Below are 27,462 nucleotides of genomic sequence, written 5' to 3'. Positions count from 1 at the left end.
AAATTCTCATTTGATAGCAAATTGAAAGTCTTAGTTTACTTTTTAATTGTCAAAAGTGATCGGAGGATAGCTAGCCCTCCCACCACGTCCTTTATCCCCCGAATATATGCGACAATAATTTTGAGGTAGCTATTTTGCTATAAATACTTCGAAGACTTTACAACAAAACTCTAGGGTCGACACAACCCCCCAGGGCTCAAGGGCAGGCGTTTTATGTTATTCCCTAGGGGCAAATATGGTTCTTATAGAAGGGATGCTTGTATAAAATTCTAACAGGGCTCATTTGATTGGAAATTAAAAGTTCTAGCTCACTTTATCAGAGTCAAAAGATACCGGAGGGCAACTAGCCTCTCAAGAATTTTTTTTTCAACAAATATATCAGATAAAAATTTTTAGATGGAAATTTTGTTAAAATTAGTTAAAAGTCAGATAACAAAACTCCGACATTGACACAACCACCCAGGGCCCAGGGGCAGCCGTTTTATTTTACGCCCTGGGGGCATATAAGGTTCTTATGGAAGGGACGCTCGTATAAACTTCAGAAGACTCATTTGACTAGATATTGAAAGTTCTATTCCACCTTTTAAGAGTCAAAAGTTATCAGAGGGTAGCTGAACCCTCTGCCCTTTTTACCCCAAATGCATCAGATAAAAATTTTGGGACATATATTTTGTTGAAAATAGTTCAGATACCACAAACTAGTCAGATAACACAAGCTCTGGTGTCGACACAGACCCCAGGGCCCGGGGGCAGGCATTGTAATTTATGCCCGGGGGATAATATGGGCATATATGAGAGCTTATTTGATTGGAAATCAAAAGTTGTAGTTAACTTTTTAATAGTCAAAAGAGTTCGGAGGGCAGCTAGCCTCCCCCTACGCCTTTTTCCCCCAAATACATCAGATAAAAATTTTGAGATAACCATTTTGTTAAAAATATTTCAAGGGTCAGGTAACAAAATTTCCTTTGTCGACAAAAACCCCAAGGATACAAGGGCAGGCGTTGTAAGTTATTCCCAGGGCGTATTATATGGTTTTTATGGAACAGATGCTCGTATAAACTTCAAAGAGTGATCCTTTGTTTGAAGAGTGGAATTTTTAGTTCACTTTTTAAGAGTCAAAATAGAGCCAAATAAGAGGCAACTAGCTTACCCCCACCCCCTCGATGCTGTTTTTTCACAAATATATCCGATAACATTTTGAGATATATTTTTTGTTGAAAGGTTACATAATAAACTGTGGTGTCGACACAACCAACCAGGGCGCGAAGGAAGACATTGTATGTTATGCCAAGGGTCATATATGGTTCTTATCAAAGAAAAGAGATGCTCCTATATACTTCCGAGAGGGCTAAAGTAAAAGTTTAGATTAGGGCTAAGTAAAAAGGCTTTGTCTGTAAAGTAAAAGTTTGTGTTCCCTTTTCAAGACTTAAAAGAGATTGGAGGGCAACTAGCCCCCCCCCCACCCTTTTTTCCAAATGCATCAGATAGAAATTTTGAGATAGTCATTTTTTTAAATAGTTGAAAGGTCAGATAACAAAAACTCTGGTGTCAACACAACCTCCCAGGGCCCGGGGGCAGTCGTTGTATGTGCCCCCCCCCCTCACGCCCTTTTTCCCCAAACCCATCTGATTATTTTGAGATAGCAATTGTATGAGAAGAAAGTTGGAAGTTTCAAGAAATTTCGAGGGGATGTTAAAACACATCAAAATACACTAATTAGAAATAATAGAACTAACTAAAGAATTGGCTATCGAAATTCCCTCAAAAATTCTCTCAAACTGAAAATGCTAAAATACTCAAAACTACTGCCATGCTTAAAATAAGGTTGGAATACATACTTTGTGATGGCATATGTTGTTGGGGCCCAAATTGTTGGGGCACAAAAGATCCGATAGTGAAATCAAAATGATCCTGTTGATCCCTGAGCAAACAATTGAAATAGTCTAATCATTCTTTTTCGAAGCTATTCTCCCGCTCCCTTCAATGTTGTGTGAATTAATCAAGCATGATTTATCAGAGGCATGTATTCACTTTGTCTATAGCAAAGGCCATTAGGCTTCAATGTTCTATTATTATAAATTAAAAAATTAACATAAAAAGATGTTTTCTAAGAAAAGTAAATAGCCTTATTGAACTCAAGACCAATAAAATTAATTCCTGTTATAGTTAAAACTCGAATTATATTACAAAGATTTTCTTTTGTACTTAATATTGAAAATAAACATTAAAATTACAGAAAGCTGATGAGCTTTTAGCAATTAATGTCATAATACATCAAATATTCAGTTTAATTTATTGATTCTTTCTAAAATTGTTCAGGGCGAATATAGTTTCACCACAAACAAGAGTTGAGATACTGCCCCCTGTCTTAACTTTAAAAACCTAAAGTCTACTGGATCATTGGTGCTTCGCTGAAAACGAACTATATTACACATATTTTCTTTTCCAGTACAGCCTTGTGAATGAAAATAAAATTACAGTGAAATAAATATTGAACTGATGGATCTTTCAACAATTAATATCATGACATATTTAATATTCAATTTGATTTTTTATACTTTCTAAGACTATTGAAGGAACATATAGTTTTCAGTAAATCGCCGATGACGCAGTAGGTTTTAGACATTTACAGTGAGAGAAGGAGGCAATACCCAAACTTTTTTTGTTTTAAGCTCGATTTGTATGTTCAATTTAAGCATTACTCACTTTAAGATTTATTTATTCATTTATATTGTTGTATGTTTTCTACTATGATTGTTTATCTATATTCAGTTCGTTTTAGGTTTCATTTATTCTTTAATAGTAATTTCTCGTAATTTTGAGTTTGAATTTTATTAATTATTTGTATCTGCTGATCTTAAGTTTAAAATGACCTTTACTTTTCTTTGAATAGCTTAATTTTCAGAAAGTGTTTTTTAATTTATAATCAAACAGTTCGTGGTAACGAACTGTAGTAAAGAGAAACCCGGGTCAATAGTAAACGAAACTCTAAAAAACGGAATTTTGATGCTAAAAGATACATCAAAAGAATCAGATTTTTATGCTGATTTTAAATATATAAGTTTCATCAAATTTAGTCTTTGTCATCAAAAGTTACGAGCCTGAGAAAATTTGCCATATTTTGGAAAATAGGCAGAAAAACCCCCTAAAAGTCATAGAATCTTAACAAAAATCACACCATCTCATTCGGCGTGTCAGAGAACCCTGGAGCAAATAATTCAAGCTCCTGTCTAAAAAATGTGGAATTTTGTATTTTTTGCCAGAAGACAAATTACGGGTGCGTGCTTGTTTTTTTCTTTTTTTTTCTTTTCCCCAGGGGTCATCGTAGTGACCAAGTGGTCCTAGAATGTCACAAGAGGGCTCATTCTAACGGAAATGAAAAGTTCTAGTGCCTTTTTTAAGTGACAAAAAAATGGAGGGCACCTAGGCCCCCTCCCACGCTCATTTTTCCCAAAAGTCAATGGATCAAAATTTTAAGATAGACATTTTGTTCCGCATGTATTCGGGAATGACTTACTCCCCAACAGTCCGTGGGGGAGGGGCTGCAAGTTACAAACTTTTACCAGTGTTTACATACAATAGTGGTTATTGGGAAGTGAACAGACGTATTCAGGGGGATTTTTTGGTTTTGGGGATGGGATCGAGGGGAGGGGGCTATGTGGGAGGATCATTCCTTGGAGAAATATGTCATGGGGAGAAATTCAATGAAAAGGACGCAGGATTTTCTAGCATTACTATAAAAAAAAATAATGAAAAAATAAACATGCAAAAGTTTCTTTCAATTGAAAGTAACAGCGAACTACAACGAACAGAGATTATTACGTATATGAAGGGTCGAAAAATACTTTAGCATAAAGAGCGAGGTATTTAGAAGGGGATAAGCTTCTAAATACCTCGCTCTTTAAGCTAAAGTATTTTTAGGAATTTCATCTATTTATTCTACGGCCTTTCTGATTCAGGGGTCATTCTTAAAGAATTGGGACAAAACTTACGATTTAGTGTAAAGAGCGAAGTATTAACGAGGGTAAAAACCCCGTCACATACATAATAAAAATATTAGAATATAAAAGTTTGTTACGTAAGTTAATTCTTAAATTACGTATATTTTTTATTAATAAAGACGTTCGTTAAAAATTAAAAGTTCTAGTTGCCTTTTTAAGTAGCCAAAAAATTGGAGGGCAACTAGACCTCCTTCCCCACCCCTTATTTCTCAAAATCGTCTGATCAAAAATAAGAGAAATCCATTTAGCCAAAACAAGAATTAATATGCAAGTTTCATTTTAATAATTTATGTGCGGAGAGCCAAATCAAACATGCATTAATCTAAAAACGTTCAGAAATTAAATTAAAAAAAACGAGTTTTTTTAACTGAAAGTAAGGAACGACATTAAAGCTTAAAACGAACAGAAATTACTCCATATATGAAATCGGTTGTCTCCTCCGCAATCCCTCGCTCTTTACGCTAAAGTTTGCCTCTTTGCCACAATTCTACTTTTTTTTAAACAATTAAAAGCTTTAGCATAAAGAGCGAGTAATTGCAGGGGGAAAAACCCATTTCATATACAGAGTAATTTCTGTTCGTTTTAAGTTTTAATGTCGCTCCTTACTTTCAGTTAAAAAAAAACTAGTTTTTTTTTAATTTAATAAGAAAAAAGAACGTTCTCAATGGCGTTGATAAAGATTTTGGAGAAGAAACTTTCGAATTTGTACCAAGTAATTTTATCAGTTGACAAAGGTTGTTATAACTTCAAAGTAGCTAAACATTCTATTCTAGGGAAGAACTATGGCAAATTTAAAGTTTTCCTAAATGGTTTTTTGGTCCTGAAAAAGACTATTGATTAAAATTTCAAGCCGCCGTCCTCTTATGAAAGTTCAATACTGGAAAAAATAGTTATGTCTGGTTATATATAACTGGTTGTAGCTTTTAAAAAGCTTTTAAAGTAGCTAAACATTCTATTCTAGGGAAGATCGATGGCAAATTTGAAGTTTTCCTAAATGTTTTTTTTGGTTCTGAAAAAGATTATTAATGAAAATTTCAAGCCACCGTCCTCTTATGAAAGTTAATTACTAGAAACAACAGTTATGTCTGGTTATTTATAACTGGTTGTAGCTTTTAAAAAGCTTTAGTATGTAGATTTTAAAGTAGCTAAACATTCTATTCTAGGGAAGATCGATGGTAAATTTGACGTTTTCCTAAATGGTTTTTGGTTCTGAAAAAGATTATTAATGAAAATTTCAAGCCACCGTCCTCTTATGAAAGTTCATTACTAGAAACAACAGTTATGTTTGGTTATATATAACTGGTTGTAGCTTTTAAAAAGCTTTAGTATGTAGATTTTAAAAAGCTTTTAAAGTAGCTAAACATTCTATTCTAGGGAAGATCGATGGCAAATTTGAAGTTTTCCTAAATGGTTTTTTGGTTCTGAAAAAGATTATTAATGAAAATTTCAAGCCACCGTCCTCTTATGAAAGTTCATTACTAGAAACAATAGTTATGTCTGGTTATATATAACGTGTTGTAGCTTTTAAAAAGCTTTAGTATGTAGCTTTAGTATTTTTAAAAAGCTTTAGTATGTAGATTTTAAAAAGCTTTTAAAGTAGCTAAACATTCTATTCTAGGGAAGATCGATGGCAAATTTGAAGTTTTCCTAAATGGTTTTTTGGTTCTGAAAATAATTATTAACGACAATTTCAAGCCACGGTCCTCTTATGAAACAATAGTTATGTCTGGTTATATATAACGTGTTGTAGCTTTTAAAAAGCTTTAGTATGTAGCTTTTAAAAAGCTTTTAAAGTAGCTAAACATTCTATTCTAGGGAAGATCGATGGCAAATTTGAAGTTTTCCTAAATGGTTTTTTGGTTCTGAAAAAGATTATTAATGAAAATTTCAAGCCACCGTCCTCTTATGAAAGTTCATTACTAGAAACAACAGTTATGTTTGGTTATATATAACTGGTTGTAGCTTTTAAAAAGCTTTAGTATGTAGATTTTAAAAAGCTTTTAAAGTAGCTAAACATTCTATTCTAGGGAAGATCGATGGAAAATTTGAAGTTTTCCTAAATGGTTTTTTGGTTCTGAAAAAGATTATTAATGAAAATTTCAAGCCACCGTCCTCTTATGAAATTTCATTACTAGAAACAACAGTTATGTTTGGTTATATATAACTGGTTGTAGCTTTTAAAAAGCTTTAGTATGTAGCTTTAAAAAAAGCTTTTAAAGTAGCTAAACATTCTATTCTAGGGAAGATCGCTGGCAAATTCGAAGTTTTCCTAAATGGTTTTTTGTTTCTAAAAAAGATTATTAATGAAAATTTCAAGCCACCGTCCTCTTATGATAGTTCATTACTAGAAACAACAGTTATGTTTGGTTATATATAACTGGTTGTAGCTTTTAAAAGGCTTTAGTATGTAGATTTTAAAAAGCTTTTAAAGTAGCTAAACATTCTATTCTAGGGAAGATCGATGGCAAATTTGAAGTTTTCCTAAATGGTTTTTTGGCTCTGAAAAAAATTATTAACGACAATTTCAAGCCACGGTCCTCTTATGAAACAATAGTTATGTCTGGTTATATATAACGCGTTGTAGCTTTTAAAAAGCTTTAGTATGTAGCTTTTAAAAAGCTTTTAAAGTAGCTAAACATTCTATTCTAGGGAAGATCGATGGCAAATTTGAAGTTTTCCTAAATGGTTTTTTGGTTCTGAAAAAGATTATTAATGAAAATTTCAAGCCACCGTCCTCTTATGAAAGTTCATTACTAGAAACAACAGTTATGTTTGGTTATATATAACTGGTTGTAGCTTTTAAAAAGCTTTAGTATGTAGCTTTTAAAAAAGCTTTTAAAGTAGCTAAACATTCTATTCTAGGGAAGATCGATGGAAAATTTGAAGTTTTCCTAAATGGTTTTTTGGTTCTGAAAAAGATTATTAATGAAAATTTCAAGCCACAGTCCTCTTATGAAAGTTCATTACTAGAAACAATACTTTTGTTTGGTTATATATAACTGGCTGTAGCTTTTAAAAAGCTTTAGTACGTAGCTTTTAAAAAAGCTTTTAAAGTAGCTAAACATTCTATTCTAGGGAAGATCGATGGCAAATTTGAAGTTTTCCTAAATGGTTTTTTGTTTCTGAAAAAGACTATTAATGAAAATTTCAAGCCACCGTCCTCTTATGAAAGTTCATTACTAGAAACAATAGTTATGTTTGGTTATATATAACTGACTGTAGCTTTTAAAAAGCTTTAGTATTTTTTATTCTTATGGTTCAATATAGCTATCTTTATATAGCTCAGGCGACAATGAGAACTGGAAAAACCTTAAATTGCGCCATGATTGATGTTAAAGAGTTTGGTTCAAAAATTCTGTCAGGTAATGAAAAGCGACGGAAAAACTGCTATGAAATTGCTCTTTCACAAAGTCAAAGAAGTTGCTCACAAGGTGAGAATTTATGCGTTTACTTTCGAAGAACTACAAGACTAAAAATCAGAATGTTCTATCTGTATTTTTTCGTCTGAAGTTATGCGTTGCTCCCATTGATGGATAAAGTTTGCTGCATGTCTCTGTTTAAGTTCCTTGTACACGAAAACGTTTCACACCTCTCTAGGGAGTGTCTCAGCTCAAGGTGAAAATCACCCCAAATTGCCAGAAGAATTGAACCGCCAAAATATAATTGATACCGCTGATTTAAAGAAATAAAATACAGAAGTGAAAACATGGTACCCCTCTCTCTTTCTCTAGGGACTAACTCGAAAGAGGCTTATTAGATATTTTGAAACAAAATGACAGGAGGGTAATCTGCGATTATTGCTAGCATAGAAACCACCTTCGACTAATATGCGGAAAAAATCTTTACACTGATTTTTTTCGGAACTTCTAAAAAAGCTTATTCTTCTTCTTCTAAATAAGCCCTTGTGCTTCGGGCGTCATCTCAAATAATTGGAACACAAAGTCAAAACTTTGAGTAAAATTACGAGCAAGGAGAGGGCAACCCCCTCATATACTTTAATAGTCATATTTTAATAGCAAAATAGCTATCTCAAAATTTTTACTGGATGTTTTTGAGAAAATGATGGGCACGGTAGGGGCTTAATTGCTCTCTAGTCACTTTTGACTATTAAACCACGCACTGGCCCTTTCAATTTCCAATCGAATAAGCTGCTTTCGAAGTTTCTACGACAACAAATACCACCTCAAAATTAAAGTCAGGTTCATTTTGGGAAAATACGAGGTGTAGGGGGAGGGTTATCTTAAAAAAACACATAACAATTAACACTTTTGATTACCAATCCAATAAGCCCCCACCCCCGAAGTTTATACGACCACCCTTTCTGCAAAAACTTATATGCCCCCACGGCACAACTTGCAACCCATGCCCCAAGGGCGGCGGATGGTTGTTTCCTTTATGACATAATTTTGGACCTTTTAACTATGTTGAACAAAATGGCTATCTCAAAATTTAGATTGAATGTGTTTTGGAAAATGTTGGGCGTATGAGGGTGGTTAATTTCCCTCTTATCACTTACGACTATTACAAGGGGTACTATCCCCTTCAATTTCCAATCAAATGGGCTGTTTTCGAAGTTACTTTGACAACAAATGGCCATCTCAAAATTTTTAATCAGATACATTTCGGGAACTTCCTTGGAGGGCATAACGAGGGAGGCTTTGAATAGATTGGGATGGAGGAGGAGTGTGCATAGCTGTGTTGGCCTCAGGTGGCTTGTTGCTGCGGTGAGTTGTTAGTAGTACTAGTAGTGGTACCTTTGGTCTTTTTTATAATTTTTCTTATGACAATGGTATCTTCATAAAAGAATTTATTATATTCGTGACAAACTTTAGTTCTTGATACATACACATAATCTCTGGAACCTATATTGCATTAATTTTTTTTAGAGTAAATACATGTCACAATACACGTTAACTGGTAAAAGGTACAACATAGGTTATGCACATTTGCCCACGCTATGTTGTACCTTTGATCACTTTAATAAATAAGTACAAAACTAAAAGGGACATATTTGCTACTTGTTTTTTAGCAGGCATCTTGGATAAGACTTCGTTCTTTTTAAAAGGTGTCAACAAGAGAGGAAGTAAGTGATTTGGTTTAGTTTGAGGAATAAACTTGCATAAAACCTTGTTCTTTTTAAAAGATGTCAACAAGAGAAGAAGTAAGTGATTTGCTTACTGGTATCACCCCAATCGTCCAGCCTGTGGAGGAAAACGGCCAGCCTGTTGGGAAAATTCATTGCCCTCCCAAAGCATTTCGGCTAGTGACCTCTGGTCGATACCAGACCAAGTCCACGGAAAGTAAGTACTCGTACTCATGAGACCCAGCATGTTACATATGTGCGCTTCGATCAATGGCTATTGCTTCTACAGATGCCACTAATTTCACAGTTTCAAATTGTTTTGCTTAACCTTTATCTTACCCTGTAATCACAATTTCATTTGTGACGAATAAGATTTTTATTCAAGATTGAACTTCGCCGTGTGAAAAAGTTAAGGAAGTGAAAAATCAGATATTCTGTATACCTTATTATTCTTAAAACCTAAAGTTGATTTTATTTAAATTGAATTGAAATTATTCAATTCTTTTTCTTTTTTAGATATTCTAAATTAAACATTGACAAATCAATTTCGAATCGCAGATGTTCCATTTGACGAGCAGACCCACCTGTTTTAAGAGGAACTAGATAAAAAAAAAAGGTAAAGAATACGGCATTACACTTTACAGTCCCTACCGGCGGTGCTGATCTCCGTTTCTTGGCCCTTCAGCCAGGAAGTGTAATGGGGGGCTGGGGGCCAACCAACCTGTGCTGTCGCACACCCTTCCTGTTTACCTTCCCCAGATTTCTCCAGGTACTCATTTAAAGCTGGGTCGACTCTGGCTAAGCTTACAGAGTCACGCCACTGACCCTCGTCCCAAACTAAAAACTTGTGTAGACTGGGATTCGAAAGTTTCAATGAAATACCAGATTCATCAATGTGATACTCCTTTTGATCAGTCCTTACAAATCTAAAAGAGTTTGTATCACCTAGTGTCTTTAGATATTTAGTTTGTAATTCGCTTTCATATAAGTCTTCTACTTCCTCAACAACACGTTTCACACTCCTTTTGCCAACCAACTTAACACCAACAAAATCGCCTTTAAATTTGTTCATTTCTTTCAAAATTTTCCTGATCTTCCAAATCGGCAAAATTAATAAAATCTATGTCATAGTCTTCATTATCGTCCACTAATTGAGTATCTGGGTCAGAATCAGACATTGAATCAACTTGAAATAACTGTTTCGTTGCTTTCTTCTTTTGGATCACTTGACTCACGTTTTTCTTTTTCATCTTCTGCTTCTCAATTTCTTCCTTTTTTGGAATATTCTTGACTTGCCTCTCTGCAAGTCAAATTGAATGTATAGCAGTACTTACTAGGGGCTGATGCAGGTAACAGCAAGTTTAACTGTCGAAAAATGTGTAAGAAGGCAGCAAAGACAACTTGGTCAAGGGTACACGCCGGTCAGAGGTGCAACGCTTTCCCTACCTTATATGCCCCCAGGTCTTAACTTACAACCCTTACCCTGAGGGATCTGGAAGAGGGGGTAGTCATCATCAAAGGCATAATTTATTGACCTTTCAACTACGTTGAACAAAATTGCTAACTAAAAAGTCTGATTGGATGGGTTTGCGGAAACGGTGCACGTGGGAGGGGGATTAGTTGTCATCCATTCACTGTCTACTATTAAAAAGATCACTACCCCTGTCGATTTCCAATCGAATGAGCTCCTTTTGAAGTTTCTAAGACAACAGACTGCCATCTCAAAATTTCATATTAAAAAAAAATATGAGGTGTGTGAGGAGGGGGGGTATCCACTCTCTAATCACTTCAAATCTTAAAAATGGCACTAGAACCTCTGATTACCAATCCAATGATCCCCCTCCGAGGTTTATACAATCACCCTTTCTATATATACCTTACATGCCCCCAGGGTAGAACTTAAAACCCTTGCCCTGAGGGCTGTAGGGGGGGAGGGGGTGTCATCCTCAAAGACACTAATTTCCGGCCTTTTTAACTACGTTGCACAAAATCCCTATCTCACAAATTTTGATTGGATATGTTTGAGAAAATGGTAGGCCTGGCAGGGGGGTTAGATGCCCTCCAATCGCTTTTGACTATTAAAAAGAATATTAGCCCTTTCAATTTCCAATCGAAAGAGCTCTGTTCAAAGTTTATACAACAACAAATGGCCATCTCAGAATTTCTACCAGATACATTTCGAGAGAATACAATGTGTGAGGGGGGATCTTAAAAAGGGCACAAGGACATCTGATTTCCAATCCAATGAGCCCATTCCAAGGTTTCTACAACCACCCTTTCTATACAAACGTTATATGCCCCAGAGCATAACTTACAACCCTTGCCCTGACGGCTGTGAGGGGTTCCTACCTTCTCAAGGCCAGAATACAATTTTCTCTTTATTAAAAAAGACCGTGGATTGTTAGTTTAACTAAAATATACTGATATTTATTTCTTAAAGTTTTGATAATTTTTTTATTTAGGAAAGTAAAAAAGTGAACATTTTAAAGTGTTTTCTTTTCATTAAAATGCAAATTGTTTTCTAGTCTTAAGAAAGTATGGGAGTTATGAGCACTGCTCAAGCTAATTTCTGTTCGTTTTGAGTTTGATTTGGCTATTTATTATAATTTCTGTTCGTTTTTAGTTTCACTTATTTATTGATAGCGACTTTGTGGTAGTTTTACACCTGAAAGATTATTTGACTTTATTTCTGCTCATTCTTAGCTTAATGGAGCTCTTTACTTTTCTTTGAAAATCTTATTGTGAGGAAAAAGCTTTTTAAGTTAATTTCTTTTCATTTTTTATTGACTTAGCCTTTTAATGAACAATAATATTTTATATCTTTCTAGTTTTCTTCAATAAGAACCCATAGTATGGGTTGCTGTGTGTATGTTGGAGAAACTTTTTCAACAATTTTTAATCCTGACACAAACAGTGTTTTTAATTTAATTTTATAGCTTCTGAAGTTGACCTAGGAAATAAAACTTAATATCAGTCCCGAAAGATTCTATCTATGATCTTTGACAACCTGGATACACTTTCCCTCGTTTTATTTAAGAAAAGAAGTAGTAAAAGTAGCATCCTCAAAAGTTTCAACTTAATACCCCCAGTTGTTCCCAATATATTGCTGAAGTATACTGTTGGCAACCATAAATACTTTGTCATTTGTTTTTTAGCAACATTTACTTATAAAGTATAATGGGCCAATTACATGTTTGTGGGCGGTTGACATGCCTTATATACCTAAACACATAATAGTAACAGCAGCAGTAGTGTGAGTAGAAGCAGTAGCATTAGGATAAAAATATTTTCTTTTGAATAGTTCAACATCCCTCACAAAAAGCCCTCTTAGTTTCAACTTCAAACACCAAACTGTTCCTAAGACATTACTGCTGCACCCTTTTTACAACTTACATACAGAGGGCGTATTCTGGTTCAGTTCATCTTCCCCTTTAAAATTTCACCTTCCTACCCTTAGGCTTAGTTGTAATAGTAGTCACAGTAGTATTGTTATCTATACGTAGTATTATCCGAAATTTATGCAATCACCATTTTTATATAAAACTTATATCTCCCAGGGCATAACTTACAATCCTTGCCCTGAAGGCTGTGGGGGGGAGGAGTTTTCATCATCAGACATAATTTCTAGACCTTTGGACAAAATGACTATCTCAACATTTTGATTATATTTGTTTGGGGAAATAATGGTTGTGGGAGGGGGGTTAGTTGCCTCCAATCACTTTACCTCTGAAAAATGGAACTAAAACCCTGGATGTCCAATTAAATGAGTCCCCTTTGGACTTTATGCAACCACCCTTTCCATAAAACTGTATATGCCCTCAGGGCATAATTTATAAAAATTGTGCTGAGGAATCTTGGGGGGGGGGTGTAATCCTCAGAGACATAATTGCCCAAATTTTCAACTATGCTTAACAATATCCCTATCTCAAAATGTTGATTAGACGTGTTTTGGGAATTTTTGGTGTGGGGAGGAGGGCTTGTTGGCCTCCAATCACTTTTGACTATTAAAAAAAAGCCCTTTCAATTTCCAATCGAATGGGTCTTTTTTAAGTTCCTACAACAACAAACGAGGGGGTTAGTATCCACCCTACCATCGATCAGAATCTCAAAAAAGAAACTAAAACTTCTAATTAGCAATCCAATCAGGCCCCTCCAAAGTTTATATGGTCACCCCTTTCTATATAAACCTTATATGTCCTCAGGCCGTAACTTACAACCCTTGCTCTGTGGGCTCTAGGGGGGGGCCGTCCTCTTCAAAGACATAATTTCTGGGTCTTTCAACTACACTGAACAAAATGGTTATCTCAAAATTTAGATTGAATGGTTTTGGGGAAACGTTGGGCGTGGGAAGGTTGTTAGTTGTCCTCCATTTAGTTTTGACTATTAAAAAGGACAAGAGCCCTTTCAATTTCCAATTGAATGAGCCCTTTTTGATTTTTCTCTGACAACTCCTTTGACACAAAGCATATGTCTTTTCAAAAAAAATAATAATACATTGTGCCCACATTGCTCGTTACTTACCCAGCGCTATTGCACTGCCTATGATCAGCAAGGCTAGAAATCCTGAAATGACAGGCTTAGTGGAAATTAAGCACCTTTTGCACGACATTCCTTTAATTTTTTTTCTACTTTGTTCTTTGATATGCAGGTTTATGATTTATGATCAAAATACCAAGAATTCTATAAATACTAATTTTGTGCAAAGTCAGCACCATTCAAAGTGTATTTAATGGGTGTGGGTGTTCCAGATGTAAGATAGTCCTTTTAATGCTAAGGATACTTAATAATCTAAATCAGATCCTTAATGACGATTACTTAAATAAGTATATATGACCTTGAGCTGAAAGAGGTATAGAAGGTCTATGTGTGAGAAGTTTGGAATTAAAGGAGAGGAATTAAAGGGGTATTATGACAGGTAGCTCTGTCATGGTAATATTTAAACACTGTGACTTGTCCAACATTTGTAAAATATGTACTTGATTTGTTATATATACCATATTACCATAATGTATTACCATAATATTACCTGTATTACCATAATAGCGTCAGATTTGTTGTCAATGAACAACTAAAACTTTTATATGCAAATTTTGTTGAAAATTAAACGTTTTTGAAATAATAACAGATCAATTTTGATTTGGGCATTTATACTTCAATCTATATGATTTTAAACTAAACAACAAATAATTTTTTTATTAAAATAAGCAGCAACATTAAAAAAAAAAAAATAAACAGAAGTTACTCAATACACGAGGGGGACTTTTCCCTCCCCCTTAACTACTTGCTCTGTACTCTAAAATGTGTTGTTCTGTCAAACTTCTTTGAGAGTAACTACTTAAACACAAAAACTGTTGAATTAGAAAATAAAGCTTTTAAATTAAAAAAAAAAAAAACGAAGTAAAATGACTGATGGATTTAGGAAAGGATGGTACCTCCAAGTAGACAACAATTTGTGTTTGTTTTAAGTTCCAATGGTAATCCTTACTTTCAGTTGAAATACTTTTTTTGTGTCTAATTTCTGAATGTTTTTCAGATAATGCCTGATACCCCCCCCCCCTATGTCGAAAATCCTTCCTTGAAAACATCCCTTCCATGGAAAATTTCCATACACAAAATTCCCTTCACTGACAATTTTCCCAGACAGTTCCCTTCTCACTGAAAAATTTACAAGGACAATTCCCCCAGAATAATCTCTACATATAAAATTGACCAGCCAAAGAGAAAGTAAGACAAACAAAAATAATCCCACATTCGAGCTCTGGAAAACTCCCCTGGGAATTTTACCCCTGAAAGTTTTTTCCATGGAGAATTTTCTCCTCACTGCCAATCCCACAGCCATATATAATCCCATAGGAAAATCCCACTGCCAAAAATTCCCCATGAAAAATGTCCACATATTTTCTAATAACAAATACTATATGTAATTAATCTGTAAATCATATAGCTTACAGCCCTTTACCCAAAGGCTACAGGGGGTTGTATTAACCCAGAGGCAGACACACTGGATCTTTCAACCAGTTTGAGCTATAATGGCTATCTAAAAAATTTGAGTGGATGTCTTTAGGGAGAGAAGGAGCATGGGAGAGGGACAGTTCACCTTCAGTCTGTTTTGTCACTTTAGAAGGGCACTAGAACTTTTGATTTCTCTTTAATTAGTCCTGTTCTAGTCTTCTAGGACTATTGAATCAGTAAAATGACCACTGGGAAAAAACAACAACAAAACAAACAAACACACATCCATGATCTTTTCCAGTAGGTAAGAGCTTGCAATCTCTAAATTAGGTTCTTTGGTACATTGAGTCTGATGGAATGATTTTCATTAAGATCACTTTACTTTTTGGGGACATTTACCCTCCCCCCTTTAAGAATCAGACAAATTTTTTCAGACTTGTAGTTATGATGAATAGCATTAAACTTAATGAATTCTATGCATTTGGAATTGTCATAAACAGCAAATTCTTTAATTGTATTGACTGGCATCAACATTTTTTTTCAGAATGTGGGTTACTATTGGCATGAGTTGTTCCTTGCTTATAGTTTATTATCACAATCTGTTTGATGAAATCTGTTTCAAAAGTATTCAATAGAGGCCAAGCATGTCCATATTTTCTTACTTTTGAGGGTTGAGGGCAAGGCTGTCAAAATTGCAACTTAACCACCATTTAACTTAACCCCTGGCAAACTTGTTAAAGTGAGATTCAGTTAAATGGGATTGATTTACATGGTGGTTCAGTTACACAGGGGTCCATTTGCATGGAGGTTAAGGTGCATGGTTGTTCAGCTACACACACACCTGTTCTTGCAATGGTTATTGTCAGCATCAAAACTAAGTGTGCTAGAAGACACAGAAATCTCTAGGTTTGTCTCACTTCTGCTTAAATGAAGTAGGCTACAAGAAAATTATACTGATCTTCATACTTTTGCTCAATCCTAATTTATAAGGTTTCAAAGATCTGCAAATATATTTCTGGAATTTGGAAAAAAAACATTGATATGGCTGAAAACGTGGTTAAGATGGAGGAGCTTATATTAGAGACTTAGCTAAGAAATAGACAAACCTTAAGAGTTGAAATTGCATCCTGAATCCAAATATAAAGTTCATTTGTGTTGGAAATGAACTTTACCCTACTCTCCTTATGTGCATATATATATAGCCTACATTAAGTTATAAATACAGTTCAGGGTATGCATTTGCACAATAGGAGGGGGGGGAAGTTCCTTCCTAATACAAATGAACAAAAATTCTACTGGAATAACAAGAATTGTATTTTCCAAACTAGAGCCAGTAATTGTTTAGTTTCATCACAAGCTGTCTAAAGTGGAAACTATACAGCAAAGCAGCATAGCTTCCATAGCACTTACAGTTTATAAGGTTTCTTTAAAAGATTCTTTGGCTATGGGAAGGCCTTGGTGAAAAAAAATTTGCTTGGATTCTTGTGAGGGAATATTACCTATAGAGTGAAGTAAATTAGTCCATGAGCCCAGTGGGCAGAAGGACAAGGTTTGTATTCTATATTTATTGAATAATTATTTGGCCTAAAGCCTGAAAGAGCAAACAAAAGTAGATCATAATCATCAACTAACAATTCAACCAATCAGAATACAGACCTTGCCCTACTGCCTGCAGGGCTCAAGGACTAATTTGCTTTAATGTAAAGATAATATTTAGTTGCAAGAATCACTATTCAACCAAATTTGTTTCATCAAGGCCTTCAAGAATCTTTTACAACAAATTTAATCTTGAACTGAAAAACTGTATAATCTCTATTCTGTCAGAAGGCATTTCTTCAAATCTACATTAATCTATGGAAACTTTCAATATTTATTCATGAAAGAAGAGGCTTTTTTATCATGTTGATGTAATATCAAACGTACCAGCTACATGCGATTACTAGGGTGCTACAACAGGGTGGTTGCCCAAATAAAAACTTCAACAATATTTTTATTCAAGAATTAGTTTTTATAATATTGCAACCCTACAAGTCTTCAGAAGTTCCACCTTCTCATCTTCCCTGTTTTCAGACCTTTAGATAAGACATGTCAAAAAAATATTATATAGACTTGAGCCAAGGGTTTGTTAAAATACCCACATTCTAGTCTTAACTATACCATAACAGGTGAAAACTGTTGTTCAGTGTTGGTGTTCTAATTATTGAATATAGTAGCTTAAAAAACAGTGAAAAGTTAACTTTTTCTAAGGTAAGCAAGGATTTACACTTTTAATAGTAATATTGGATCAAATCTGACCAAAATATAACCTGTAATGCACAAAAAGCTGTATTATATAGAGGAGGGAGTATTGTTAGAGACCTCAAAATACTTTTTTCTGTAAACCTACACCTGAAAGTTTCAATTCCCTAACCCCACAACTTTCCAAGACAGCAAGAAGTCAATCAACTAGAATTTTATCCACATTTATAGATTACCAAATGGAAGAGGAGGGTAAACCAGAAATGGGTGTGCTTCTAGAGTTAGAATTTCTAAGTGCTATAATATGGAAACTATGCTTCTTTCCAGTTTAGACAGCTTGTAATGAAACTAAACAATTGTCCTAAAGCCAAAGATAAAGAGACCAAAAACTGAAAATTAGGTAATAATGCTATTTTGTCAAAATTTAAAGCTGTCAAGTAGGCTAGGCAAATTTCTAAGCCTTAGAAATCAGAAAAGGGTTGACATAGAAGCTTGGCAATACCTTAAAGTATAGTCCTAGCCCTAAATTCCTTGCTAAAAGTTTCACATCCTAAACTCAACTACTTTCCAAGATAGCAAGAGGCCTCTCAACTATAATTTTACTGATTAAATATTGTTTTGTGAAAATATGAATATAGTCAGCTTTCAAATATAGCCTATATATTTAGTTAATAGCACAGTAAAATTCAAGTTGATTGACTTCTGACTATCTTGGAAAGGGGTTAGGTTAGGAAAATGAAACTTTCAGGGATGAGTCTAAAGGCTAAAGTATATCCTGGAAAGGTATTTTGAAGGACCCACCTCTACTCCTTCTTGCTCTAGAGGGCCCTGACCTTTGATGACCTTTAAAAATTGTGTGTTGCCAAAGTGAAATCATGCAAAATAGATCTTCTGCTTGAATGAAGTACAACAGAATTGTTTTCAGCTTCACAACATTGCTCAATCCCAATTTATAAGGTTTTAAAGATATGCAAATACATTTCCTAAATTTTGAAAAAAACATTGATATGGCTCAGAATTTGGTAAATTTATAGCAAACAGTATTACTGGCTTTTGTATAAAGTGAATATACCACTATATGCCTTTTTTATACTCTTTACAAATATAATAATTGCTTCTACCAGAAATTCACATTTAAGCACTTTATGACCTCTTAAAAATGACCTAATTATGGGATAAAAAAAGGCTTAGAACATTTGTCTCAGACTTTAAAACATTGGACTCAAATTGATCATTTAATTATAAATCCATTTTTTTAATGTTATATTATCTGCAGGCACTGATTTTCCACAATTAAATTGGATAAATAAATTTTATCAATGTTATGGCATTTTCTTCTTCCTTGTTGCCAAAATTTCAATTAAAGCATGTGTTTTTGATTGTTTTTTACAAAACAATAGGATATTTGAAATTGCAAATCTGTAATAGTTTAAAAACAAATTTGGCCTATAGATTTGCAGATTAGGGAGTTGGGGTAAAGCACAACATATTTTAAATACATAAACTAACCATTGCTGTATTTAATATAGGTAAATTTATAGCAAATAGTATAACTGGCATTTGTAATAGCTGGCTTTTGTATTTTTGACCAAAAATGCATGCTTTTATTTAAAATTCAATGTCAATAAAGAATTTATGTCAATAAAGAATATATTCAATTTATAATGACAGTAAGTTTAAGATCAATGTTGTAAGGTATTTAAGGTTTGACACAATTTTCTTAACCTTTTTTATACCACATATTTAGTCATTTTTAAGAGGTCAAAAAGTACTTAAATCTGAATTTCCAGTAGAAGCAATTATTATATTTGTAAAGAGCATAAAAAAGGCATCAAGTGATATATTCAATTTATACAAAAGCCAGTAACACTGTTTTCTATAAATTTACTCAGAATTCTACTCAAATCACAGAAATGGTATTTCCAGAACTAAAGGCAGAGAAAAGGCAACTGGTAACTGAAAATTAAGGTAAAATGTTGTTTTGTTAAAATTTCAATAGGTTAAGACCTGTCATGAAGGCAAATTTCAGGGCCCTCCAGAGGGATAAGGAGTGGAGATGGGTACTTCAAAATACATTTCTGGGATATAATTTAGCCTGTAGACCCATCTCTGAAAGTTTCCTTTTCCTAACCTAACCCCTTTCCAAAATAGCCAAGTCAATAAACTAAAATTTTACCAATAGCACTAAGTGAGAGAGGGTCCTCCACAATAAAAACATTTTTTTGAGAGTAGGGAACTAGAAGAAGGTTGGGAATTACTCTTCTAGTAGAAGGAAACATTCCAAATATAACCTTTTTGGCTGCCTCTTCCATTGAATAAAGATTATGGTAAAGCTTTTGGTTTTGCATTAAGCTGCTGATTTCTTCACAAACTCCTTGTGATTGACCAGTTTGGCTTCCATATATTATGAATATTTCACACATTTCATATACTTTGAATTATCTGCCGGCAAGATTTGAATTATCTGCCGAAAGCGGTGAAAAATATGCCCGAAAATCTATGAAATTCGCCAAATTTCCCTTTTAGAACATGTTCTGAAGTTCTTGCTAAAGTTTACTTTGAATCCAGTCTTCATTGACTTTTTCTAGAATCTGAAGCAATAAAATCTGAAACCAGCTGCTAATTTTAATTTCTATTTAAACTGCAGCAGTTATATTCACATACATAGCACTAATCACTTTAATTTATTTCTCTGGTATAACATACAAGGACAAGACCTTTACTAAAGCTCTTCTATCAACAGAATTGAACGCTATCTCGTAATCTATAAAACTGAGGACCTACTTTGGAGGTTTTAAGCTCCTATCAAAATAATTTCCGAGTTTTTTCAGAAGTAAGATCAGTGGAAAGGGGCATAGGAAAAGGCTGCTAGCCCTTTAGTTAATTTTGACTCTTAAAATGGATACTAGAATTTTCAATGGCACTCAAAAGTAAAACAGTTCAAAGTAGGGATGAAACCTTTTTATTGACAGTGAATAGATATAAAATTATTTAACTGGATATTTCTAACACATATACAGTGTTCATCATCAGCAGTAAAACTCTTATGTTAATCAGAGTTAATTCGATGAAAAGAACTTTTCAATAAAAAGGTTTCATCGCTATTTTGAACTGTTTTACTTTCGTCATAGAAGGGCAGTGTGGTCTTCGAAGTTATCAATGGCACTCAAAAATCCCCCTCCCCCCGATACTTCTATGACGAATCCTTCCATGCGAAGTGTCTTGGTGAAATAAAAAAAAAGGAATGGGGCCCAATTAGTTCCTTAAATAAGCAACGCAATTGAGGTGCCTATAACAAAGCTAGTTCACAGGATTGCATACAGTCGTAGCATATTTTTTCCTTTGTTCACAATGCTATGTTTTCCCAGAAAAAAAGCCATTTTTGTGTGATCAAATTACAAATTTCATCCGTTATTTGCTGCAAGTTTTTGCGTCTTAATGCTTCAGCAGCCACGGCAAAAAATTTCTATTGAACTGTTAAAAGCGCTTCTTTTATTTTGAAGTCGAACCTTTTCTGAACCTCACAATCGAAAAGCCTAGAAGGTGATCACATTTGTCCTAAGTCGTCCAGTAATATTTAACAAAGGACATGATGGCCATTTAACAAAATATTTAATTCTTTAGGATTTGGAGAATATTTGTATGGAAACGAATTTAGATGTTAACAACATATTACTAATTGAGTATAACTATACCCTAGGCTAATATAAGCTAGCCTTTTGAATATTTTTTCTTGGCTTCTAGAACTTAATTTAGCTACTCTTGTTCAGTTTAGATAGGACATACGATTTTACGTGCTTCAGCGGCTATAATGAACCGTTTCTCAATGTGATCATTATTGGCATTTCCTGCATCTATAATCCCTGGGTAATTTTGTGTAAAAAAGATCTCATCAGTGTGAACCGAGGGTTAAACTATAAAGGATATGCTATAATAAAACGATTCAAAACCTTATTTGAAATCTCTGGTGGAATGGTTAAAATAATAAAAGTTTGTGTAGAACGAATTTGTGTTATTGGAATAACAATATGGTCCTATTCATTCGGTAAATTTGACAACACTGAAATTCAAACAAAATTACAGCACAATTACTTTCCCTGTATTTCAATCCCTAATATCAGTATAATATTTTATAATGTATTTTAGTCAAAATAGCCAACAATGTTGATCTGGCATTGTCCAGGGTTGTCCTTATCTCCTCGAAATTCAAGTGTTGCCGTGTCACCAGAAACAGAATATTCGCCACTAAGATCATTGCCACAGAGTCTAAAAAAGAAAGGTTTCACCTTTAGAAAGATGTTGTCACATAAATCTTTTTCTGTCGGTTCTGATAAAAAAAAAATAAAAAAATCGTAGATTAGAAGTTTATACCCCAGTACGCTAATCCCATATCCACCTATGTTTACATATGACAATCAGAAAGAGAGAGGAAGAGAGAGATAGAGAGAGAGTGATACTTGATGTAGCGTCATAGTATCTAGAAGTTGATAAATCAGAAATGATGCGATAATAATGCGGTTTTTAATTGTGTTTTATTGTTTAGTTATTAGTTTTGTCTTATTTTTCTGGATACAAAAACAAGAAAAAAAAACTCCTCTCTCTCTAAAATAAATGTTTAATGTGGATAAAATATTCGCTTTCTTAGTGACTTTCGGTATACAATTTTTACCGCAATAAATCCACATTTTGTGTCTAAATTTAATGACAAACATGATGTAAAACTGTTAAGGCTTGAAGTGGGTTTCAGTATTGAAGAAAATATTTTATTCTTCAAATTTCTAATAGATGGCACGCAGCGTATTTAAAAAATAGAAAAAAAAATCAACAGCAGATTTAAAAAATGAGAAATACTCATCGTTATTAATAATGAAAAAATCAATTTACGGCGTTTAAAGTCAATCTTCCCGGTGCAAGTTTTTGGTAGTTTATTTAACTGGAGTCCTATGGTAGTCCTTCGGTTATCATAAAATATTTCTCCACGACTCCACTTTTCAAGAAGTATCAGACCCAAATTGAAGCTTTTCCGCTAATTAAGGTTAGATTGAGTGTGTACTTAAAAATTTCCAATGAAGTTTTCAACAAAGACATATTTGTTTTATGCTAGCTTAAATTATTTTCTAATGCGTGTTTACTTTGAAAGTATGTCGATGCAAGAATCATTGAAATAAAAAATGTAGAGGCTAGGTTATCGCTACGCACGCTATTTATTTCATTCCTCCATTTTAAAGTGGCCCAAGTCCAAAAAAGGATGAATCCAGGTCAATGGCGAGATCTGCTTAGAGTCTCTTGTAGAATATAATTTTGACCGAAAAAAGGACGGAAAACTTTTTACCGGGCCGTACTAGAGTCATACTGGTAAATAAAAATTAAATTGCACACGACCAGGAGAAATAATTAAGGGGGATTAAGAAGGGTTGATTGTTCCCTTAGACTATATATACCCATTCCCTGAAAAATAAATTTTTTGGTATTTTCGCTGACAAAATTGAAAAAAGTTGATCCATCCAGATTCTAATAAATACCCGTTAGGAATCATAGTTGAAACAAAATTTTGAAAATCCTCCCCCCTTCCCTTATATTTGCTTGAATTTTTGCTCCTGTGCACATTTAGAGCTCCAATGATATTACCCGTTGATAATTTGTGTGTCAAAAACCAGCAGAAAGATGGATAAATGAAAGCGAAGATGTAAGGCACAAATTCTTAAAATTTTTAAAAATATCCCAAGTTTGAAATAATAGTTTCCTGCTAGTACGATGAATATGGTGGAAGCTACAAAGACTTAGTAATTAGTATGCTTGTAATAACGACAGCGGTAAGAACCCTAAGGCACTAAATCTTCCCTATACTATAGAAAGAACTTCCTTATTGGGTCACTAGGGATTGCCCGTACTAAACTACCTAGTTAGAGACAGATATCCGACCAAGACAGGCATTCGTAGCTTTTGGGTGCATGACCTACATATTCCTGTCAGGCAATGATCAGCAACTATTCGGTCTTAACTGAATAAAAGGAGTGACCAATTATTATAATGGCTCATATTTAAGTCACGATAATTATATGTATAATTTTTTTTGGAAAATGTTGCTTAGTATTAGGGATATGTATAAAGTCAAAATTCATAAAGTCAGATATATTTTAAGCAATAGTAAGACAGCCCTTGATCATCCATGACCCAACCTCCAAAAGCCTCAATTCCCCTCCACCAAATTTTTGCCCCCCCCCCTTTTTTTGGACTTAAATTCTTTGGACTTAGGTTTTTTTGCACCTATAATTTTTTGACTCAAAATGTTTTCAGATTAGAATTTTGAATAAGTGCTATGTCAAGAGAAAATACAGTGAAGTATTTTATGAAATGGATTCAAAGCATTCTTTTTTATTTTTATGAAGATATTCTACATTTCGTTATTTTAATAAAAATATTTTTATGCCTTACTGGGTTATGCTTCCATTATTTTTACAGTGTGCTAGCAACTTGAACGGTTAGAATGTTTATCAAAAGCTTGGAGATTTAAAAAAGGAATTTTCAGAGATATAGAAACTATTAGCAGGCTCATAGGGGTATACTAGAATCTTAAATAGGTTAACACATCGTATGGTAGATTACCATAATTCGAAACACACAGTCAGACACACAAACATGCAAAGATAGGCACAGAGAGAGAGACAAGCAAACACCAGAAACTGTTAACATACACAGGAATAGTAGAAGAGACAAGCAAACAGCCGCTCAGACACACAGGCATAGCGAGAGAGAGAGAGAGAGAGAGAGAGAGAGAGAGAGAGAGAGAGAGACAAAACAGCTACAAACACAGATTTAGAAATACAAACATACAAAGACAGACACTGGAACAAGCAAAAAACCATTCAGACACACAGGTAGAGATAGTGAGAAATACAAAATCACATACAAACACACAGATTTAGTTATACAAACAGACAAAAACAGACACTGGTACAAGCAAATACCCGCCTAGACACACAGAAACAGAGAGTGAACGAGACAAAAACACATACAAAAACACAGATTCAGATAAAACAGATAAAGACAGAGACTGGGACAAGAAAACACCCGCCCAGACTCATAGGCACAGAGACCAAGAGAGACAAAACACATATAAACACATTAAGTCAGACCAACACACATACAAATACAGACACCGAGACAAGCAAACACCCACTCAGGCAAACAGGCACTATCAGTTAGAGAGACATGCAAACACCCGCTCAGAAACACATGCATAGTAAGAGAGACAAGCAAACAGCCGCTTAGACACGCAGACATAATGGGAGAGAGAGATAGTGAGAGAGAGAGAGAGAGAGAGAGAGAGAGAGAGAGAGAGAGAGAGAGAGAGAGAGAGAGAGAAAGAGAGAGAGAGAGAGAGAGAGAGAGAGAGAGAGAGAGAGGGGGGGGGGAGGGGAGAGGAAGAGAAAGAGAGAGAGGGGGAGGAGAGAGAGAGAGAGAGAAAGAGAGAGAGAGAGAGAGAAAGAAAGAGACAGAGATAGATAGAGAGAGAAAAAAAACACCTACAAACACACAGAATCAGACACACAAACACGCAAAGACAGACGCAGAAATACGCGAACACCCGCTCAGACACGAGGGTATAGTGAGAGATACAAGCAAACTGCCACTCAGACACACAGGCATAGTGAGAGAGAAACAAAGACACCTACAAACGTTCAGAGTCAGATGCATAGACACACAGAAACATGCAAACACCCACTCAGACATACAAAGATAGTGAGAGAGACAAGTAAACAGCCGCTCAGACACACAGATAGACGAAAATCAAACACTGGGACAAGCAAAAACCCACCCAGAAATACAGACACGGAGAGTAAGAGAGAAAAAAAATACAAAAACACAGACTCTGACGTACAAACAAAGACTGAAACTGGATCAAGCAAATACCCGCAGATACGCAAAAACAGAAAGGGTGAGAGACAAAAACACATACAAACACGTATTCAGACGTAGAAACAAACAATTAAGACACTGGGACAAAAAAACACCCGCCCAGACATTAAGGCACAGAGAGTGAGAGAGAGAAAAACACATTCAAACACCAAGATTTAAACATACAAAGAGTGATCCTGAGACACGCAAACATCCGCCCAGACACAAAGGCAGAGAGTGTGAGAGAGAAAAAAACCTACAAACACAGAGATTCAGACATACAAATAGACAAAGACTGACAATGGAACAAGCAAACACCCGCCCAGACACAAAGGCAAAGAGAGTGAGAGATGAAAAACACACACAAACACACAGATTTAGACATACAAACAGACAAAGACAGACACTGGACAAGCATACACGCACCCACCCACATAGGCAGAAAGATTGAGAGAGATAAAACACATAAAAACACACAGATTCAGACAAACAAACAGACAAAGATATACGCTGGGACAAGCAGACACCTGCCAATAAACACGGGCATAGAGAGTGAGAGAGACAGAAATACATGCAAACATAAAATTCAGACATAAAAACAGGCAAAGATATACACCGGGATTAACAAACACTTGCTCAGACACATCGGCAAAGTTAGAGAGACTGGCAAGCAGACAGTCAATTTCTACCAGAACCAGCGTACCTACAGCCAACGTACAATCCTACAGGTACCTTCAGGTCTCTGTCTATGTGTGTTTGTATCTGTGATTCTTTGTGTCTGTAGGCGTTTTGTCTCTCTTTCACTATGCCTGTTTTTCTAAGCAGCCCTTTAATTGTCTCTCTCATTATGTCTGTGTTACTAAGCCGATGTTTGCATTTTTTCGTTTCTGTCTTTGTGTGCTTGTGTATCTGACTCTGACTTTCTCTCTCTCTCTTTCTCTCTCTCTCTCACTCTCTCTCTCTCTCTCTTTGTCTCTCTCTCTCCCTATACCTGTGTGTTTCAACGGATGTCTGCATGTTTCCTTGTCTGTCTTAGTGTATTTGTGATTCAGATTCTATGTGTTTGAAGCTGTTTTTGTCTCCCTCTCACTATGCAAATCTGTCTGAGCAGCAGTTTACTTGTCTCTCTCACTATGCGTGTGTGTCTGAGGGGTTGTTAGCATTTTCCCGCGCCGGTCTTTGTATGTCTGAATCTATGGGTTCTAGGTGTTTTGTCTCTATCCTTATGCCTGTGTATCTGATCAGCTGTTTCCTTGTCTCTCTCACTATGTATGTGCGTCTGAGCAGTTGTTTGCATTTCTCTCTCACTATACCTGTGAGTCGGAGCAGGTGTTTGCATGTTTCTGTGTCTATGTATATGCGTTGTGTGTCTGACTCTGTATGTTTATTACTGCGTTTTTTCTCTCTCTCTCACTGTACCTGTGTTTCTGATTGGCTGTTTGCTTGTCTCTCTTACTATGCTTGTGTGTCTGAGCGGATGTTTGTATGTTTTTGGGTCCTACTTTGTGTGTTCTGTGCATTTGCATGTTTTGTGTCTCTCTCTCTCACCATGCTTGTATGGCTGGTGCATGTTTCCGTGTTTGTCTTTGCGTGTTTGTGTGTCTGACTCTGTTTGTTTTGTAGGTCTTTTGTCTCTCTCTCTCAAACTGCCTGCGTCTCTGAGCGGCTGTTCGCTTGTCTCTCTCACTATGCCAGTGTGTCTTAGCGAGTACTTGCCTGTATCTGTGTTTGTCTTTATGTTTTTTTTGTGTCTGGCTCTGTGTTTGTAGGTGCTTTTGTCTCCGTCTGTCTCATTCAAATTATGCCAGTGTGTCTGAGAAACTGTTTGCTTGTCTCTCTGACTATGCCTGAGTGTCTGAGCGGGTGTTTACAAGTTTCCGCGTCTGTCTTTGTTTCTTTGTTCGTCTGATTTTGTGGGTTGGTATGTGTTCTTTGTCTCTCTCTCTCACTATGTTTGTGTGTATGAGGCTGTTGATTATCTTTCTCACTATGTCTGTGTGTTGGAGCAGGTGTTTGTATGTTTCAGTGTCTGTCTTTGTGTGTCTGATTCTTTGAGTTTGCTGGTGTTTTTCTCTCTTTCTCTCTCTCTCTCTCAGACAATGCCTGTGTGTCTGAGCGGCTGTTTTCGTGTTTCTCTCACTATGCCTTTGCCTCTGAGCGGATGTTTGCATGTTTTTGTGTCTGTCTTTATGTTTTTGTGTGTCTGACTCTGTGCGTTTGTATGTGTTTTGCCTCTCTCTCTCTCTCTCTCTCTTTCTCTCTCTTTCTCCTCTCTCTCACTATGCCTAT

General features: G+C 35.2%; 2 protein-coding genes across 2 annotated transcripts in view; both read right to left on the bottom strand.

The window, feature by feature from the left end:
• LOC136037674 (methionine synthase reductase-like) overlaps positions 1-19,745 on the bottom strand; it is a gene marked incomplete at its 3' end in the record, with an annotated part of 463,030 nt that extends 443,285 nt beyond the window's left edge. The window contains 1 exon segment of the mRNA XM_065720415.1: positions 19,566-19,745. Coding sequence (XP_065576487.1) covers positions 19,566-19,697 — 132 coding nt within the window.
• A 1,606-nt stretch (positions 19,746-21,351) lies between these two features.
• LOC136037675 (uncharacterized) overlaps positions 21,352-27,462 on the bottom strand; it is a 35,214-nt gene continuing 29,103 nt past the window's right edge. Inside the window, exon 5 of the mRNA XM_065720416.1 lies at positions 21,352-21,540. Within this exon, the coding sequence (XP_065576488.1) occupies positions 21,417-21,540 (124 nt within the window). The 3' untranslated portion in view covers positions 21,352-21,416. The remainder of the gene's footprint in view (positions 21,541-27,462) is intronic.

The sequence above is a fragment of the Artemia franciscana genome, chromosome 17 (genome assembly GCF_032884065.1).
Source record: "Artemia franciscana chromosome 17, ASM3288406v1, whole genome shotgun sequence".
Lineage (NCBI taxonomy): Eukaryota > Metazoa > Arthropoda > Branchiopoda > Anostraca > Artemiidae > Artemia > Artemia franciscana.
The sequence above is the reverse complement of the archived record's forward strand: the minus strand, read 5'-3'. Positions and strand labels throughout refer to the sequence as shown.